A 17,202-nucleotide genomic window follows, 5' to 3' on the forward strand; every position below is an offset into this window, starting at 1 on the left:
TTCTAAAACTTAAGTTCACTAAGTCATCAGAACGAGCTGTTTGTTCCCACTTAGAAGCAGCAATAAGCAAGGATATAATTCATCTGCTAAAAATGTTCTCAAGCCCAGAATAGCTCTGCGGACGGACCCACACAACCCACAGTCCTAAGCCCGAGGGCGGGGCCGCAGCCAGAACCCCGCTTGTGCTGGTCGAGACCCCACCCGGCCCCGTGTTTCTCCCAGACCCACACCCTGGCCCCCCCCCCACCTGCCGGGCAGCAAGGCACCGCCCCCCGCACGCAGCGACCACAGGCGCTACAGTTCCCACCCTAGGGTGGGGTCCCTAGGGTGGGGTCGGGGCCAGTGGGCCTGGAGCTGGTGGGAAATGCGAATCACGGCCCACCAGAACCAACCGGGCTTGAACAGGCTCTCGGGGGGTTCCTACACAAGCCGACCTGTCTCTTCTGCTGCAAACTCCTCTCTCTCCAGGCCTGAACTCTCCCTTTCCCACCTGCTCCCCCACCTCTACCTCCACGGCACTCGCTCTCGAGGCCTCTGGCCTCTGCGGGCAGTGACTTCCACACTCCCCTTGAGCCTCTTCAGGAAAAGGAAGATGGTGGAAACGCTTCCCAAACGTCCACGCTCTGAGACCTGTGATCTGCACGCTTGTTGCACCCGCTCATCTGGGCTTGGGAAGTTCCCACCCACCTCCCAGCACACAGACGGCCTCTGCTCTGCCCTCCCACCCAGTCCTGGACACGAGGGGCATTCAGGGACCATCAGCTCATAACTGCCCAGTGAGCCAAGAGACACGGAGATGGAAGGCCAGGGATCATCAGTCTCAAACAGGGCAGCAGCGGACATACCAGAGTGATTTCTCCACGACTTTGGTCCTGAAAACCTCCTCCTGGTCGAGGTTTACTGTGCAGTAACAATCACGCATCTTGTTTGGCCCCGGGTATGTGGGAAGGTTTTTGGCTTCACCTAAAGGCAAATGTAAACCATCAGTTTCGCATGGAATTGTGCAGCCTCCTAGTTAGTCTCAGACATCTTTCCCAACAATGCGTTTGTTCCACGGCAAGGCACCTGCTCACTCCTGTACATCCTGTACGCTTTCTTGTTACCACCAGTCAAAGTGCTGAAGAAAACACCATCTGTACTGCTGCACGCAGGTGACATACACTGGCCTCTAAAACAGCGGATTCCTGTAAAAGTAGGGATCCAGCAGCCTAGGAATTAGGGATCGTTTCCTTTAACCCACATTCAGTCAGCTCAGTTCAGCTGCTCAGTCGCGTCCAGCTCTTTGCAATGCCACGGACTGCAGCACGCCAGGCCTCCCTGTCCATCACCAGTTCCCAGAGTTCACTCAAACTCATGTCATTGAGTCAGTGATTAGTCCCTTTAATATTTTTACTGTTTAAATCATGGTGTGTGTTAATCACTCAGTCATGTCTGACTCTTTGCGACTGCATGGCCTGCAGCCCGCCAGGCTCCTCTGTCCGTGGGATTCTCCAGGCAAGAACACTGGAGTGGGCTGCCATTTCCTCCTCCAGGGGATCTTCCCGACCCAGGGATGGAACCCGGGTCTCCTGCATTGCAGGCAGATTCTTTGCCAATAAGCCACCAGGGAAGACCTTAAATTATGGTAAGATACACAGAAACTCGAACTACCCTCTCACTCTCCTTTAAGCGCAAGCTCAGCGGCACCCTCCGTTAACTGCAGCACGCTTGCACAATCAACCTCAGGCACTCTTTCATCTCAGAACACCGAGGCTCTCCACCCAGGAGGCAGCAGGCCCCATTTCCGCTCCCGCAGCCCGCTTCCAGCTTCGGGCTCGGTGGCTCTGGTGACCCCAGGGGCCTCGCAGGAGTGGGGTCACCGTGCTTGTCATTCTGGGCCTGGCTTATGTTGCTCAATGCTGTGTCTTCAAGGCTCACGCATGCCCTGGCCTGAAGCAGCATCCCCTTCTTTCCCGAGGCTGACACTTGCTTATCTATTAATCCCCAGCTCTCTTTTTATTTTGATTAATTTGCTAGTATTAGGTCAAAGTTGGGGCAATACCAAGGATCACAAAGAGTCGGAAACGACTGAAGTAGCTCGGCATGCACGCACAAACACCAGTGAGGAAGAGTCCAGGGGCCAGCTACGCCCGTGCCTCCCCCTGCGTGCTGGGAGAAAGGGCACGAGCTGCAGGCAGCCTGGTGCCACCAGCCCATGGTGCCTGTGACCCCGGGTCTGACTGGAGACCACTGGCAAAGCCACAGCTGCTGGGCCCTCTGCCAGGAGCCAGGGCAAGCTCGCTGCAGGCCACTGCGGCCCCTCTGCTTGTGACTTGGTCTCCTCCCAGGTCAGAAGGAAGGAGCCCCCTCAAGGAGCTCCTGCCTCCCAGGGGCCTCTTGTTCCCCAGCTGGGCGTCTGAGGGCCCCAGACGCAGGGCCAGGGAGGGGCTGAGTCAGCACCCAGCACCGCCGGAGCAGTCCCGGCTCGGCGACACCTGCCAGTACCACCCAGAGCCACACCCCCACCCCTGGTTAAAGCTGAAGGAAAAACAACAACAACAGAAACCAAACTGAAACCAGAGCAGAAGTTCCTCAGAGCTCGGCACCCAGAACGGGCACACCTCCACCCCAGGGACATGCTTGACTCTGCTCTCGGGGAAACACGCCGTTTGCAGCTTCCTGCCGCAGCCTCTGAAGGGCAGAGGCGAGTCTGTGAGCCCGAAGCCTCTCTTTCAAGCTTTTCATTAACGTCATCACTTGGGATGGAGGAGAGCAATAACCGAGTGGATGTTTTCTGCGCCAATGAATCGAGTGTTCTGAGGCTTCCCAGCAGCGCCGGCTGCAACCTGAACATGCACTCCGGGGACCTGCCACACCATCCCTGGGACCCCAGGCCCCTCCTGGAGCCTCAGCTTCCCACCCACGAGACGCGAGGACACACGCCCCAGCTTCCTCTAACTCAAAAGCTTCTGCGGGGTTTTCCTGCGGGAATCGTCAGGGAATCATCTGTGACTCTCAGATGGTGAAGAAAGAGAAATAACCAATGAATTTTTCCTGCGATTGCCCCCATGACAGCTCAGTGCTGCAAGGCCCTGGACACCAGGCCACTCCGGGGGAGCTGGGCATAGAAACAGACAAGCTGAGAGGGGCACGTGATTCCATGAAGTGTCTAGAGACAGATTTTCCAGGTGCTCCTGGCAGACGCAAGCACTCACGTGTACTCACGCAGGTGCATGAAGACCGTGCCGAACCGCATCCGAAGGGCCCGTCGACTTCCTGCCCGCTTCCCGAACTGATGCTCACAGCCTTCCCCCGAAGGCACCCCGACTTCCCTGATGACACTGCTAGGATGTGACTGCATTTCCTGTTGGAATTTTTTTTTTTGCAAGAAATGAGATATTTGGCTGCAAAAGTGCCTGTGTTTCTTAAAAGTAGTATTAAATCTTTTTTTTTTTTTTTTTTTTTAAGGCTTACTGGAGATGGCCTTTAGTGGAAAACACAGGATGGGGATTTTTCCTGTTTGTTCTCCTAAGAACCTCAAAACACAAGCAGCAGCAGTTGACACTTCTCTTCCAGAACAGAAGAGATGGAAATGCCTTCTCTGAACAACCAGTTAAAACTGTGAGACGATGAACGTGGCCTCCCACCCCCCGCCCCACCCCCGTGGCTACAGAACCGTCCTGGTTGCTATGGCGATGGCAGCACCCGAGACCAGCCAGGCCCTGGAGCCAGTGCTAACAAGTGACTCAGGCCAGGGGAAGGGAGGAGGCCGGCACCCACTCTGGCCACGTCGTCAGCCGGGCCCTGCAGCTGGGGGCCCTGCCGTGGCCACGGGGGCAGGGCGGGTCCCAGCCACCCCAGAGCAGATGGTGTCTCTTCCACGTCCATCACTTATGCCCAGGGCTGGAGGTCGGTTTCCTCCTGACCACAGATTATGGGGCCTTTTCGTCCCTCAAGAGAGAAGAGAGATGTGTTCTTTCTTCTCATGTGTGGAGTTGTTTCCCTAAGAAGGCAAAATCATGCCCGGTATTCAGTAGGTGCTAATCATTTGATAAACAAATGGATGGATAAATGCCTGCAAAGAAAAAGGAAAGTAAACTCTGGTTTCATTCTAAGAGCCAAATAAGTCACATTATCAAATGTGTCCCTCCTGTTAACCACAACTCCAAAATGTATACTGTCCACCCAGAGTGCCTATCTGCTGGTGGACTGATCCAGACAGCAAGTTTGCGCCAAGTACATCTCTGAATGCTGAATTTACCCGTGACAAATCAGCGCTGAAGCAGCAGCTGCCGCTGCTAAGTCACTTCAGTCGTGTCCAACTCTGTGCGACCCCATAGACGGCAGCCCACCAGGCTCCCCCAGGCAGCAAATCTGTCTCTAATTAACGAGTCAGGCCATGGTTCCTGGCCACCGCTGGCCACGTTCCACGCACACTCCAGGCGATCACAGCCAGAAAGACCCAGCCCCACAGAGGGCTGGTCTCCAGCCTGACCCGGCAGAGGGGCGGGCCTCCTGAGGGCGGTGGGTGGTCTCCTCAGCTCCACCAGCTTCAGCCCAGACCAGGAAGCCCACCGCCTTGCAGGGCAAGCAGTGTAGTCTGCACCCCAAGAGGCCATCACTGGTCCAGCTGGCCCAGCCCCCACGTCCATGGGCTCGCCCCTGAGAGGCTCTGACCTCTGCTGCTGCCCTCACCCACCCCTGGGAAGACGCCAGCGGTGAACCAGGGCCTCAGCTTTGCCGTGTCCATGAAGCGCGGGACCTCCGCTCTGCCCTACTATGTAGGCTGGTCCTCAGCTCAGCTACAGGCCAAACTCTAACCACACGTGACCAGCTGCAGGAGCCCCCGACCCTTGTCCTGCAGAGACAGCCCTCCCCAGCCCTCCCCGCGCACAGGAGCAGGACCTGGTGAGGGGGCCACAGCCCCCGGGCTCCCGTCTGCTCTCTCCAAGTGCCTACAGGGCTACGGAGTCTGGTGGCCAGTGTAGCTCCTTGTAGCTACATAAAAGCCCATTTCCCACTGGAGATCAGTTTCATGATGAAAACATTCTCTTTCCTTGAATATGTTTTCGACTGCCTTGCTATTTTCTTTTAACACTTGATATTAAATAGGACAGCTTCTCAGATGGCTCACGGGTAAAAAGACCCCGCCTCCCAAAGCAGCAGACACACAGGACAGACGCAGGCTGGTCCCTGGGCCGGGAAGACGCCCTGGAGGAGGAAGCGGCCCCCGCTCCAGTATCCCTGCCTGGAACATTCCATGGACAGAGGAGCCTGGCAGCCCACAGTCCAGGGTGTCGCAAAGAGTCGGACGACTGAGCGACCGAGCACCCCCACAGTCGGATGAGGCTGGGCTTCTGAATCACGCCGCAGGCAGCCTCCTCTCCCGCAGGCCGGTTTACAAGCCAGGAGGCCTCTGGGCTGAGCTGCCTGGCCCAGAGCAGCCCAGGTCTGCTCCAGGCACTGGGGTGGGGGCACACCTAGGGCGCGGGAGGACTCGCAGACGTCTATCTCAGGCCTCCCCCAGTCTCCAAGGAGAACAGATGACAACGTGAAAGGTGAGAATGAAGAAAGTCTGCTAGAAGGAGACTGAGCCCAACATACGGTAGGAGGGAGGAGAGCTACACCTTCCAGCCCACTGTGAGCGGCACACCCAGGCGCCGAGGCCCCAGGAGCTGATGAACACGTGGAAACGGCAGAACGCACAATTCTCGCGATTTCCCTAAAAATGAAACACACTAGCTCTCCAGGTGGAAACACTATGAAAAGACAGTCAGGCATGTCTTCCGAGAAACCGCTGCAGAAGGTGCAGAAACGCCCTCCGGGGCTCTTCTCTGATGCCCTGTGCCGAGCACGCAGCGTGGGAGGGGCCCCTGATGGGCTGAGCCCCCCAGGCAGCCAGGAGCCCCGGGAAGAGACCGACCGGGCCCTGCTCCCCACACAGACACCACAGGGTCGCCCCTCAGACTCTGGGGCCACAAGGCAGAGGGACCCCAGAGCCTCCGGTCACCCCCTCCTCACCGTGACCCACAGTCACGCCTGCTCCCTCTTCCTCTCTGCATCCAGCAGTGCTGGGCAGACGGTGAGCACTCCCGAAACCTGTGTTCCAGGGAGTCAAGGAGCGAGCCTGTGACGACATGGTCTGCTGGGCACTGACCACGCGGCAGCCTCTCCCCAAACACACAGCGCGGGGCGTCAGAGCTCCTTGCCGCCCCTCCCGGGGGTCTCCCACGTCCCTCCCTCTGGTCTGGGCTGGCCTCCGGGCCCTGAGTGACCAGGGGCAACTGCAGGGTTTCCTGTGGGAGGTCGCAGCCACGAGCCTCCACGCTGGCCGCTGGACACTGGTGCTCTGTGTGCGGAGCCACAGACCAGGCCCGCTACCATGCAGGTGACTCAGGAGGCCCTGGCCAGCCTGGCTTTCCAGCGCCCCACACGGTGACAGAGGTCTCAAGTGCCCGCAGGGCAGCCTGCCCACCAGCTGCCCACCAGAGCTCCCTCCCAGCTGCACGTCCAGCCCGTATCCCTGTCCCGATGTCCTGAGAGGCGACGGCGCAGAACTCAGACGCTTAGGTGCTTGGGCAAAGAGGCGCCTCCCCACCCATGGTGACGACCCAAAGGTGCGATGCACCCGGCTACAGAGCACCCAGGAGGTCCTGGGCATCCCTCCGGCTGAGGAGACCCTGCCCTGCACCCCTGGTGCATCTGACTCTGATGCAAAGGCCCTCCGACTCGAGAATGATGACGTGGGACGGCCTGCGGCGGGCACGCTAGGGCTCCAGCAGGACCTTCAGCAGGTGGGGGAGGGCACAGGGCGCATGGCAGTGGACGACCCTTGGGTCGGCTGTCCCCATGCGGTGACTTTTCAATCCTGAATCACCTGACACCACTCAGCACTGGTGGTTTCACGCGCTTCTAACTCAGAACTCTCACGCCTTTTGCGAACTCAGAGGGTCAGTCGTGCTGGGCCTCGTCTCCACCATGATGGTCACCGGCCAGGTCGGGCGGCCCCACCCAGGGGGTCCTGCCTGCTCTCCTGCGCTGAGACTGTCAGAGTTTATCTCGTCACCACCCAGGCCTTGCAGAAGCATCACCCACGTACAAACAGGAGCCGGGCCACGCGGGGGGTCCCCTCTTGCCTGAGGCCTCCTCCCACCCCAGAAGATTCTGTCTCCCCCAGGGCCCAGGCACGGGTCACCTTGAGTGCTGGGCATCTCCGGCTGAATAAACAAACGGTCCTGTGGGGCTGAGGGAGGGGAATCTGGGGCACAGGTCCATAGCACCCCTGCAAGTACAGGACGCGGGGCAGGCAGCACCCTCCAGGCTCCCGGGCCCGCTGCCCCCACACCCACAGGAGCCCTCAGCTTCCGAGCCAGAGGGAAAGCAGGGGCTGCAGGGGCAGGTGAGGGCCCCCCACCCTGGCTGCCCCTCGCTGCACCTCACGCAGCTGCTCCCGAAGAGCCCGAAGACCACCTGCCCACCCGGAGCGCTCCTCTGACTGCGCTGCCTGCAAGGGGGCCGAGGGGTCAAAAGACAAGTGTCGCTGAGGCTCCCAGGGGAGACGAGCCATAGGCACAAAGCAGCTGGGTGGGGGTCACGCTCAGCCCAGGTCTGTGGACAACACCCCCAGAATCACTTAGATCTGTCTGAACTGGATTCCACACATTCAGCACCTGAGACACAAAACGTTAGGTGACTTTGCTCACTTGGGTGCCCGTCTTTTCCCAGTGGAAAAAAGCGTATGCTGTCATTCGCTTTTCTAATTAAGCCAGAAATAAAAATAGTGTTCTCGGACAACAACTCAATCCTAGAATAAAAGCTGTGACGTTAAGTCAAGGGAAAAAGAAACCACGCATCTCCTTTATTTTCTAACATTGTGAACAGGTATTTCTGATTCCTTGGAAACTGAAATTTTGTGCCTCTGTTTAGGAAATACTTTTTCACGTAATGCTGCATTTCTAAGGGCTGGTGAGACCAGAAAGGAGGAGGGTATTTACGGCTGTGTCCCCAGCGGCTTTCCTGCTGGCTCGGAAGCTGAGGGCTCCTGGGGACACACCTGAGCAGCCCCCTGACAAGCCTGCCTGGATGATGGGACCTGGAGCTGCACCTGCTGTTGGGCACCAGGCACCCAGCAGGTGTGTGGGGGTGTGGGGGCACGTGGGCCCCTCCCTTCAGGGTCCCTCGGGGGCAGGGCACATGGGAGAGGGCTCAGGCAGGCAACAGCACCGTCACAGGCCCCCACAGCCGGCCCACCTGACAGGCGTGGGGTCACACTGGGGCCTCCGCTCACACGCCGGCCTGGACCAGCCTCAACGAGCGACACCCCTCACTGGTGTTCCCGGCACCCATGCCTCACCTGGGCCTCTCAAAGATGGAGCAGGGACTGCAACAGCTGGGCGTCCTCCCAGCAACCGCATCCTGTGACCGCCTGCTTCGACAGGCCTGAACGCATCTGTAAACTGCAGATTCCCCAACAGATTTTCACATACCAAACTCAAAAAGAGGCTTCTGGAAACTACTCAAGAAGTCAGTAGGGTCGAGAATGCCCTCATGTGAGGCACCATCCCAGCTATAACAGGAGCTGAAGGCAGACTGTTGGAGTCTCACCCCAAGTCAAGGCCCCCCAGCTCGGCTCCACAGACTCTCAGCCCGCCAGCCCTTTGTGCGCTGCTAACTACGCGGGGATTTCCAGGAGGTTATCAGGAAAGGGCGTGGGGTAGCTGAGAGGGGGAAGGAGATCAAAGAGATGGCAGGGGTGTCACACGGGGCTGTTTTGCTGCAACAAGCTAAGGGGAGGCAGCAGGGAGACTGCTGAAGAATGAGGCCTCCTGGGTCCGAGCTCCCCACGGGCAGGGAGGCCACCCCGGGGGCCCTGAGCCTCTGGGCAGGGCCAGGAGGCGCCGGGACATGGGTGAGGCAGAGGACGCGCCTGCGGGACCTCAGACAGGGGAGCAGGCCCAGGAAGAGCCAGGGACGGGGCACAGCTGGGCCGACGCCTGGCAGTGGGCACGGGTGAGACGCCCCCCGCTGGCTGCCCCCTCAGCCACCTCACAGGTGCGGGGTCTCCAGGGTGTACGCGCACGTCTTGATTTTTGTTTTTCAACAGAAAAATTTATTGAGATAGGGTCAGCAGACCACAAAATTCACCCATTTAAAAGGAACAATTCAGTGTTCCCAGCACATTCACAGGCTGTGTGCAGCCATCACCCCTCATGGGCTTCCCTGGTGGCTCGGCTGGTAAAGAACCCCCCTGATACGCAGGAGACCCTGGTTCCATTTCTGGGTCGGGAAGATGCTCTGGAGAAGGGACAGGCTACCCACTCCAGTATTCCTGGGCTTCCCTGGTGGCTCAGACAGTAAAGAAGCTGCCCGTGATGTAGGAGACCTGGCTTCGATCCCTGGGTTGGGGAGATCCCCTGGATTAGGGCATGCAATCCACTCCAGCATTTTTGCCTGCAGAATCCCACGGACAGAGAAGACTGGTGGACAATAGTCCATGGAGTCGCAAAGAGTCAGACACGACTGAGCAACTAAGCACGTCGCCCCCCACACCCCCATCCTCCCCCTACCCGGGTCCAGGCAGCCTTGTTCTGCCCAGGGTGCCCATGTGGTCTGACTGGGTGTCAGTCAGGGTTCAGGTCCCCCCCTCACGCCTGCAGGTCCCGTCCCACCTTCACTGCTCAAGTGTGTTCACTGGTCCACAGTTTGCAGCTTTCACACACATCCATTGCACGGCCAAGCCGACTGCTGCATTAGAAACGCTCCTCCCCGGACCCTTGCTGGAACCTGGTCATCGAGCCGTGCACCTTTCCAGTCTGAGAGGCAGACATGCTCTGCGCTCCGCTGTCGATTTGCTACAAAAGGCCCTTATTGTAGGAGCTGATTCCGTTCCACTTATTCGGGACTTAAAGCCACTCCCAGCCTCTCTCCTGTCTGTCTTCCCCATCCTTGGCAGGACAAGGTTCCCCACACCCGCCCTTTGGAGGCTGGCACCCCCATTCTGACGGAACCGTGAAGATGAGGTACAGGGAGCTGAGATCTTGGCCGTCGAGTTCTGACCCTTCCAAGTGTGTGTGCACCTACGCTCCTGACTAGCTCCTCTCCGACACCCCGTGGGGTGTGGCCCAGACGGGCTGAAGCCCTCTGCGGTCAGAAGCTGCCGGTGGTGGGCCAGCCGGGGTGAGGGCTGCGACAGTGCAGGGTCCTGGATTCTGACAGCAGAACATTCCTAAAGGTTGGCATTAGTGTTATTTCAGATTCCAGGAGGGAAGACAATCTGGAAAATATGATTCTGGGGAAAGTTGCCAAGGGCACTGTGGCCGTGGGCCCCACCAGGCTCGGTGAGCAGGGGCGGGCGCCTGGCCTCCATCTGCAGAGGGAGAATCCAGGTTCGTTTTCCAGAAACGAACCGAAGATGGCCCCACCATGTCTGCTCTGGCGCTACACTCGCTTTTCCTTCTTTTTTCCCACATCTTTCTCTGAAATAGTCGTGGCTTGAAGTTGAGAAAGAAAAGTTCTTAGCTGTTAACAGAAAATTCGAAAAACCCTTTTCTTATAAAATTCAGGACCTGCACTGGTACATCTGGTGCAAAACACGAAGTTTCGGAAATAGTTTAAGTGCGCGGTGTTCCTTTGAGCCACTGCCCAGACCCTTTCAGACGGGGGGACCCTGAGGTCCGAGACCCCGACCAGGCCTCACCCAGGGCAGCTGTCTCCATGCCTACCTCTGGAGTGTGGGGGCTGTGGGAGGCCTGAACCCCCGCACCCTCTGCACTCAGCACACTCCACCCCCACATCCTCAGCAGCTCCTGTTCTGAGTCAGGGTGTCTCCCGGAGGGAGGGCAGCCACGACACAGCCGGTCTGCTCACTCGCGTGGCCTCCAGCGGGCACACGTGGCCTGTGCAAGCACGCGTGGCCTGTGCGGGGGCACGTGGCCTGTGTGAGCTTGTGGCATCAGCGGGCACGCGTGGCCTGTGTGAGCGCGTGGCCTGTGCGAGCACACGTGGCCTGTGTGAGAGCATGGCCTGTGCAAGCATGCGTGGCCTGTGCGAGCACGCTTGGCCTCTGTGAGCCCATGGCCTGTGCAGGCACGCATGGCCTGTGCGAGCACGCATGGCTTGTGTGAGCGCGTGGCCTGTGCAGGCATGCGTGGCCTGTGCGAGCACGCTTGGCCTGTGTGACCGCGTGTGCTGCAGGCCGGCCGCGGCAGCTCTGTAGGAGCAGCACTGACTGGAACCCTGGCAAGCGCCTCGCTCTCCCGGCAAACCTGCCGTGACAAGGCCTGGCCCTCAGCTGGGCCCCTGAAGACCCCCTGAGGCCCACAGCCCTGGTCCTCAAGCCCCTGCCATTTCGCAAAGGTCAGCTGCGCCCGCGGTGCCAGCTCCCCACACCCCTTGTTCAAGACGCCAGGCGACTCTCAGCAAGCAGGCGAGCAAGGAATATGCTTGGCACTAATGGGCCCGCTCAGAGGTCAGGGGGCCTGGCCTGCAGGGGGGCCTGGGCCTGCAGGGGACCTTGGGCTCATCAAGCGTCTTTTCTCAGATGAGCAGAAACCTCACGGCCAGCACTACCTCGCAGAGGAAATCAGGAGGCAGAAGGGGGCACCCTGAAGGCAGGAAGAGGCTGCTGGACTGCAGCTGGGGCTTCACACCCGGAGACCAGGGGGCAGCTCCTTGGAGACACGGGGGTGGGGCAGGCTGGGAGGCAGAGGGTGCCCCGGAGGTGGTGGCTAGGGGACCCCTTGCAGGCAGCGAGGGGCGCAGGAGGGGCAGGCCAGGAGAGGCTGGAGGCTGGATGGAGCCAGAGGACGTGGGACACCCCAGGGAATGTTCTAGAACACAGGCTTCATTGTGCCTGAGGCCACAGGAAGAGAAGCAGCTGGAAGGCACACAGGTCGGTGGGGGAGGTGGGGCCTCGCTGGGGCTCACAGAATGAAGAAATGAAAGCTTCAGAGCTACTTCTGAAGGGCTGCAGGCTGTGCGCTCAGCCGCGATTCGTCCACACGACTGTCTCCTGGGCAGGAAGCATCTCCTGGGCAGGAGGGCGGCAGCAGGGTCCCAGACCCACCAGCTGGCCAGGACCACGTATCCCCTGGGGGGAGGGGAGGGGGTGAGTGCGTGTGTGCCCCCAGGGTGGGGAAGGGGGCCCGTGTGCCTTGGGGGATGGAAGGCCCATCACTGACCTGCAGAGTCAAACGACCTGATCACCACTGCCCGCCTCGCGGCCTCTCCGGGCACAGCCTCCCAACACCCACTTCCTGGGGAACCGAGGCCCAGAGGCACCAAACAGATCTGGACCAAGGGGCGTCTGGGCCGCTGCCCACGTTGCAGGTGCCTCTTGGTCAGAAGGCTGCATGTCTGAGACGCGGGCCGAGTCCACCTCCCCTGGAGCTGGAAGCCTGGGTACTCAGCGTCCTCTGGGTAGCGGCTGCAAGCCAGGGCTTTCCGACATGACTCCATTCCTCTGACAACGGCTGCTCGCTGGGTGGTGGAGGCTCCCTGAGAAAGAGCGCAGCGTGCGCCCCCGGGCCGCGGGAGGCCACCGAAGCGAGACCCAGGATGGTTCCGATCCCGGCAGCACCCCCGGCCAGCGGGGCAGGCCTCCAGGCCAGGATGCTGAGCTCCGTGCCGGCACGAGCCTCCGCGGTGGGGCTCCCGAGACGTCACTCCCGCTGCAGGTTTGCCAGTCACCGGGGACAGACAGGTGCTGGATGGAGCAGGCACAGGGCCTGCCGGGGACTCACCTTCATTCTTGCCCTTAGGGCTCCGCGCAGCGCCCTGGAGGCCTGACACAGCCATTCCCCCAAGAAGCCCCATCGTCGTCCCTTTTGGTTCAGGAAGCAGGGTCTCTAGGAATGATTAGCGGTCCCGAGCAACACGCAAACAGCAGAGGGCAAGGCTGTGGGCTGACTGCCCGGAAGGTGTGTGCGGCTTTGGGTCCTCTCGGGTCAACAGCCCTGCCCAGAGCAGCAGCTGGGTTGGGGCCCCTTGGAGCTCAGCGATCAGTGTGTCCACAGCTGCGGGGGCCAGCAGGCGCAGAGCAGGCTGACCAGCAAGCGCAGCAGGCCCCAGGCCTCAGGTCGCGGCCCCTGTGTTGTTGCCGGGCACCAGCAGGGCTGCAGGCTGAGTGCTGGGTGGGGGTGTGTCCAGAACTGAGGCCTCCTCCAGGTGGTTCTCGTCCCATCAGAATATGAGGGTCGGAGAGGCCTGCAGGCGCCAAGAAGCACGGAGAATCCCAGGATCCAGGCCCAGTAGGTCTGTCCCAAAGACCTCGCTTCTCTGACGGGAGCTGGGCTCACGGACCTAGCCCTGGGGATGAGCTCCTGCCACATGCAGCCAAGACGGGCCCGGAGCCCCCACCAAGGGCAGCCTCAGAGCACTGCGGTCCACCTGCTGCCCCCGCCCAGCACAGGCTGCGAGCCCCGCAGGAGTGCCTCCCCAGACCTTGCCCGTCAGGGATGCCGGCAGCCTCCGGGAGTGCCGAGCCCACTCCAGCGGCCCACCCGCAGAGACAGCCTGTAACCTGCTGCCTGCAGAGAGCCGCCAGCCAAGCCCACGCCAGCCACTGGGTCTGAGTCTTTGTGGCAGCTTTAGGGCGGGAGGAAACAGTAATGTTCAGCCTTTGGCTTCTCCTTCCTCGTGCGCTCCCAGAAAGCGCAGCCAAGGGCGAGAGCAGGTTCCAGGCCAGAGGGCGGCGTGGCTGCGCCCCCCCGCAGCGAGGGCCGTCACTCAGACGGAGATAATCAGATCCGCCGCTTGTTTAGTTCACTGACAGCTTAGAAGTCTTCCCGCATTCCGCAGGTTATTCACAGCAGTTTCCAAAATGTTCCTCTCCCTCGGCAGCTGGGAGGCGGGGGCGGGCTGCGGGGTGAGTCCTCGGCCCTGCGCCCAAGTGGAGCAGGCGCACGCTCCGTGGAGGACGGCCATGTCGCGCCTGGACCCACAGCAGCCTTACAATCCACCCAATCCACCCGGAATTCGTCTATTATGGTTAGAGTTAGGATGTAACTTCTTGCAAGCCACATGGCCAAGGAAGGCATCGTCATATTCTCCAGGGAACCGCGGTGCGTCTGTTGCGAGTTAGGTGCTCACGTGTGCTCTGATCTGCTCCATACCCTCTGAGATCCTGTCTGTCTGTCTGTTAGGGACCTGGGAAAACCTACCCGACATTTTAAAGAGTCGACCACGTCTGTCCACTAACGGTAACACTTATGCAAGCTAACACTCCCATCCCTCGTTCACCCAAGGGGACAACACTGTCACGACACGCTTCCACACACAGCTTCCCCACCCCAGGGGATGACACGCCGCCACACAGACAGCGGGCACACAGCCCTTCACCTCCTACAGAATCTTTCCCGGCTTAAATCCCACGACAGCTAGTGAACTGAACACTCCACGTTTACTCTGTAATTTATTCTTGTCTGAATTAAACCACCCACTGCCCACTCACAGCGCACTGCTCCCGAGCGAAGCACGGGGCTTTACGAAGATTCCTCTGGCCACGTGCCATCTGGGCCCGAGCGCTGCCCCCGGCTCTGGGACGCGCGGCCCGAGCACTGCCCCCCTGCCCCCGCCCTCCGCCCCGGGACTCACGGCCTCCCGGCCTCCCGGGAGCACCCCCTCCTCTCGGCACTCACATTTTTAGCTCCAGAATCTGAGCCCTTGGCTGGCCTAGCCTGCCTGCTTGTTTATCAACCACGGCCCAATTCACCACTTTTCATGAATTGAAATGACTTGCATTCACAGAAGAGCCCTGCCTAACACCCACCAACGCTTCTGAGGAAGGTGGGGTGCTTTCAGCCACGGGGCTGGGGGTGGAGGAGGAGGTCTGGGGACCGGGCGAGAATATCAGAGAGGGTGGAGGTCAGGCCAGGCAGGGAAATGGGGACGAAGGCTGGGAAGTCAGAGGGCAGAGTGCAGAGGGGTCAGAGGAGGAGGAGGCAAAAGGCAAAGGGACCGTCCCTGAATCAGCAACGCAGGAAGCAGCTAGCACGGTGCGTGCTGTCAAAACAGCGGAACGGCCACCCAGAACTCCTGAAACACGGAAAAAGGGGGCGAGAGGAGCAGAAGCCTGCGGCCCTAGCACCCCGAGTGCCCCCAGTGGGGCCCGGCAGGCCTGGCGGTTTGTCCCATGCCCCCTCCCCGCGCGTGTGGTGCCACCTCCCAGCCCGTTGCTGCCTGCGGAAGGGTCCCTACTCCTGTCCCTGGAGGCCCCACCCTCACCCTCCTGGGAAGTCAGAGCTCGGGCAGCTGCTCTGTCCAAGCTGGCGCCAGTGACCTCCCTGCCACCCCGTGTCCCCGTCGGGAAAGCCAGCACACGCCGCCCGTGAGATGCTGGCTCCTGAGCCTCCTGCTCCCGCTCAGCCCTCCCAACGCAGGGTCTGACAGGGTCACCACACCAGGGCTCTCCTGGGGCTGGAGCCTCGGGGAGGGGCGCCTGCCGAGCGTCCACTCCCCCCAGGCCCACAGCCTCACGCGGGGTCTGGGTCCACAGCAGGTGTCACGGCCCCAGTGACAGTGAAAGCCCTTGAGGGCGGGCACTGCTGAGCCACCCCAAAGGCCCCGTGCAAGTCAGAGCCGTTCCACAAAGCCCTGGTGCCACAGGAACCACAGGGAAGGCCCGCTCCCTCACAGGGAGGTGTCCAGCACACCGAACCAGCAGCAGGCGGGCAGGTCAGCACTCCCTGCAGAGCTGCAGGAAGGAGGCTCCAGCTGCGTGAACGGTCAGGGCAGACCCAGATCCAGACGCAAAGCATGGTGCCCAAGGCCTGACAGGGTCAGAATCCCAGGGGTCTCCCAGGAACACACCTCTGTGGAGCCCACAGCCGGCTGGACTCATGACTTTGCGAGTGGCCGCAGGACGTCTGGCGGCTTCTCTTTTGTCCAAACCTCCAGTGCTGAGGCCTCAGAAGGCAGAGGGTGCCCTGCGGTGCCGGGGCCTCGGGGGGCAGCGGGCGCTCTGGTGCCGGGGCCTCGGTGGGCAGCGGGCGCTCTGGTGCCGGGACCTCGGTGGGCAGCGGGCGCCCTCTGGTGCCGGGACCTCGGTGGGCAGCGGGCGCTCTGGTGCCGGGGCCTCGGAGGGCAGCGGGCGCCCTGTGGTGCCGGGGCCTCGGTGGGCAGCAGGCGCTCTGGTGCCGGGGCCTCGGTGGGCAGCGGGCGCTCTGGTGCCGGGACCTCAGAGGGCAGCGGGCGCCCTGCGGTGCCGGGGCCTCGGTGGGCAGTGGGCGCTCTGGTGCCGGGGCCTCGGTGGGCAGCGGGCGCCCTGCGGTGCCGGGGCCTCGGAGGGCAGCGGGCGCCCTGCGGTGCCGGGGCCTCGGTGGGCAGCGGGCGCCCTGCGGTGCCGGGGCCTCGGTGGGCAGCGGGCGCCCTGCGGTGCCGGGGCCTCGGAGGGCAGCGGGCGCCCTGCGGTGCCACCACCTTGCTCTCGGTCCACTGCCCCACTCCGCTCATCACGGGCTCCTCCCATTAGCCCAGACACTGGGCCAGGCCCTCATGGCCCGTTCACGGCCACCTCTGTCTCAGCGACTCTCTCAGAGCTCAGCCCGTCTGCACGGGGCTCCTCACTGACTCTCAGCCTCAAGGCGTGTGGGCCCAGGACATGGGGCTGACACCGTCCCCACTTACAGCTGCTCCAGGTGGAACAGCTAGAACTACAGGGTGCTGTGGGCGCCACCGAAGTGCCTGGAGGAAATTCCAGGGCGCTGGTGTCTCCAGGAAAGGTGTGGCTGTGCAGCCCACCCCCAGGCCCACACACTGGACCGGCCTCCCAGCAGCACCATAAAAAGACTCGTCACTTCAAGTACATTCGTGACACGCTCCTTCCAAAGTGGCCTCTAACCACACTTTGGGGCCCTCGGGGCAGGGCCACAGAGCTGCCAGGGCCTCAGCCCACCTTGGAAACACCTTAGTCTTGGTTGGTCTTCAAACTTCATGGGCCAGATGAGTGGAACCTTATTATGTATTTGATTGTATGTATCAAAGCAACTTGTTTTTCTTCACTCTTCACCAGCCTTTGTTTTCTCTTATCCATTAATAAAGTTGGGGCTTTCTAGAATGAGCCTGAGAGTGGGTTGAACACGTCCTCCAACCCCGCCTGGCGCTGACTCTTCAGTAGCCCCATTTTCCTGTGCAAGAGACACAGACCCCCTGAAGTCATCTGTGAGCGAGCCCCACTCCCCGGGGATTGGAGACTGAAGCAGAACGCCCCCTCGGCCGGTGTCCACA

At 61.0% G+C, this 17,202-nt stretch overlaps 1 protein-coding gene across 2 annotated transcripts in view; it reads right to left on the reverse strand.

Annotated features, from left to right (window-relative positions):
* The window catches only part of RASA3 (RAS p21 protein activator 3), an 85,214-nt gene that overhangs the window by 52,675 nt on the left and 15,337 nt on the right, over window positions 1-17,202 (reverse strand). For both annotated transcript variants that reach the window (XM_068984575.1, XM_068984574.1), the window contains exon 2: window positions 846-963. In XM_068984575.1, coding sequence (XP_068840676.1) covers window positions 846-963 — 118 coding nt within the window. The remainder of the gene's footprint in view (window positions 1-845; window positions 964-17,202) is intronic.

The sequence above is a fragment of the Capricornis sumatraensis genome, chromosome 12 (genome assembly GCF_032405125.1).
Source record: "Capricornis sumatraensis isolate serow.1 chromosome 12, serow.2, whole genome shotgun sequence".
NCBI classification, from domain to species: Eukaryota; Metazoa; Chordata; class Mammalia; order Artiodactyla; family Bovidae; genus Capricornis; species Capricornis sumatraensis.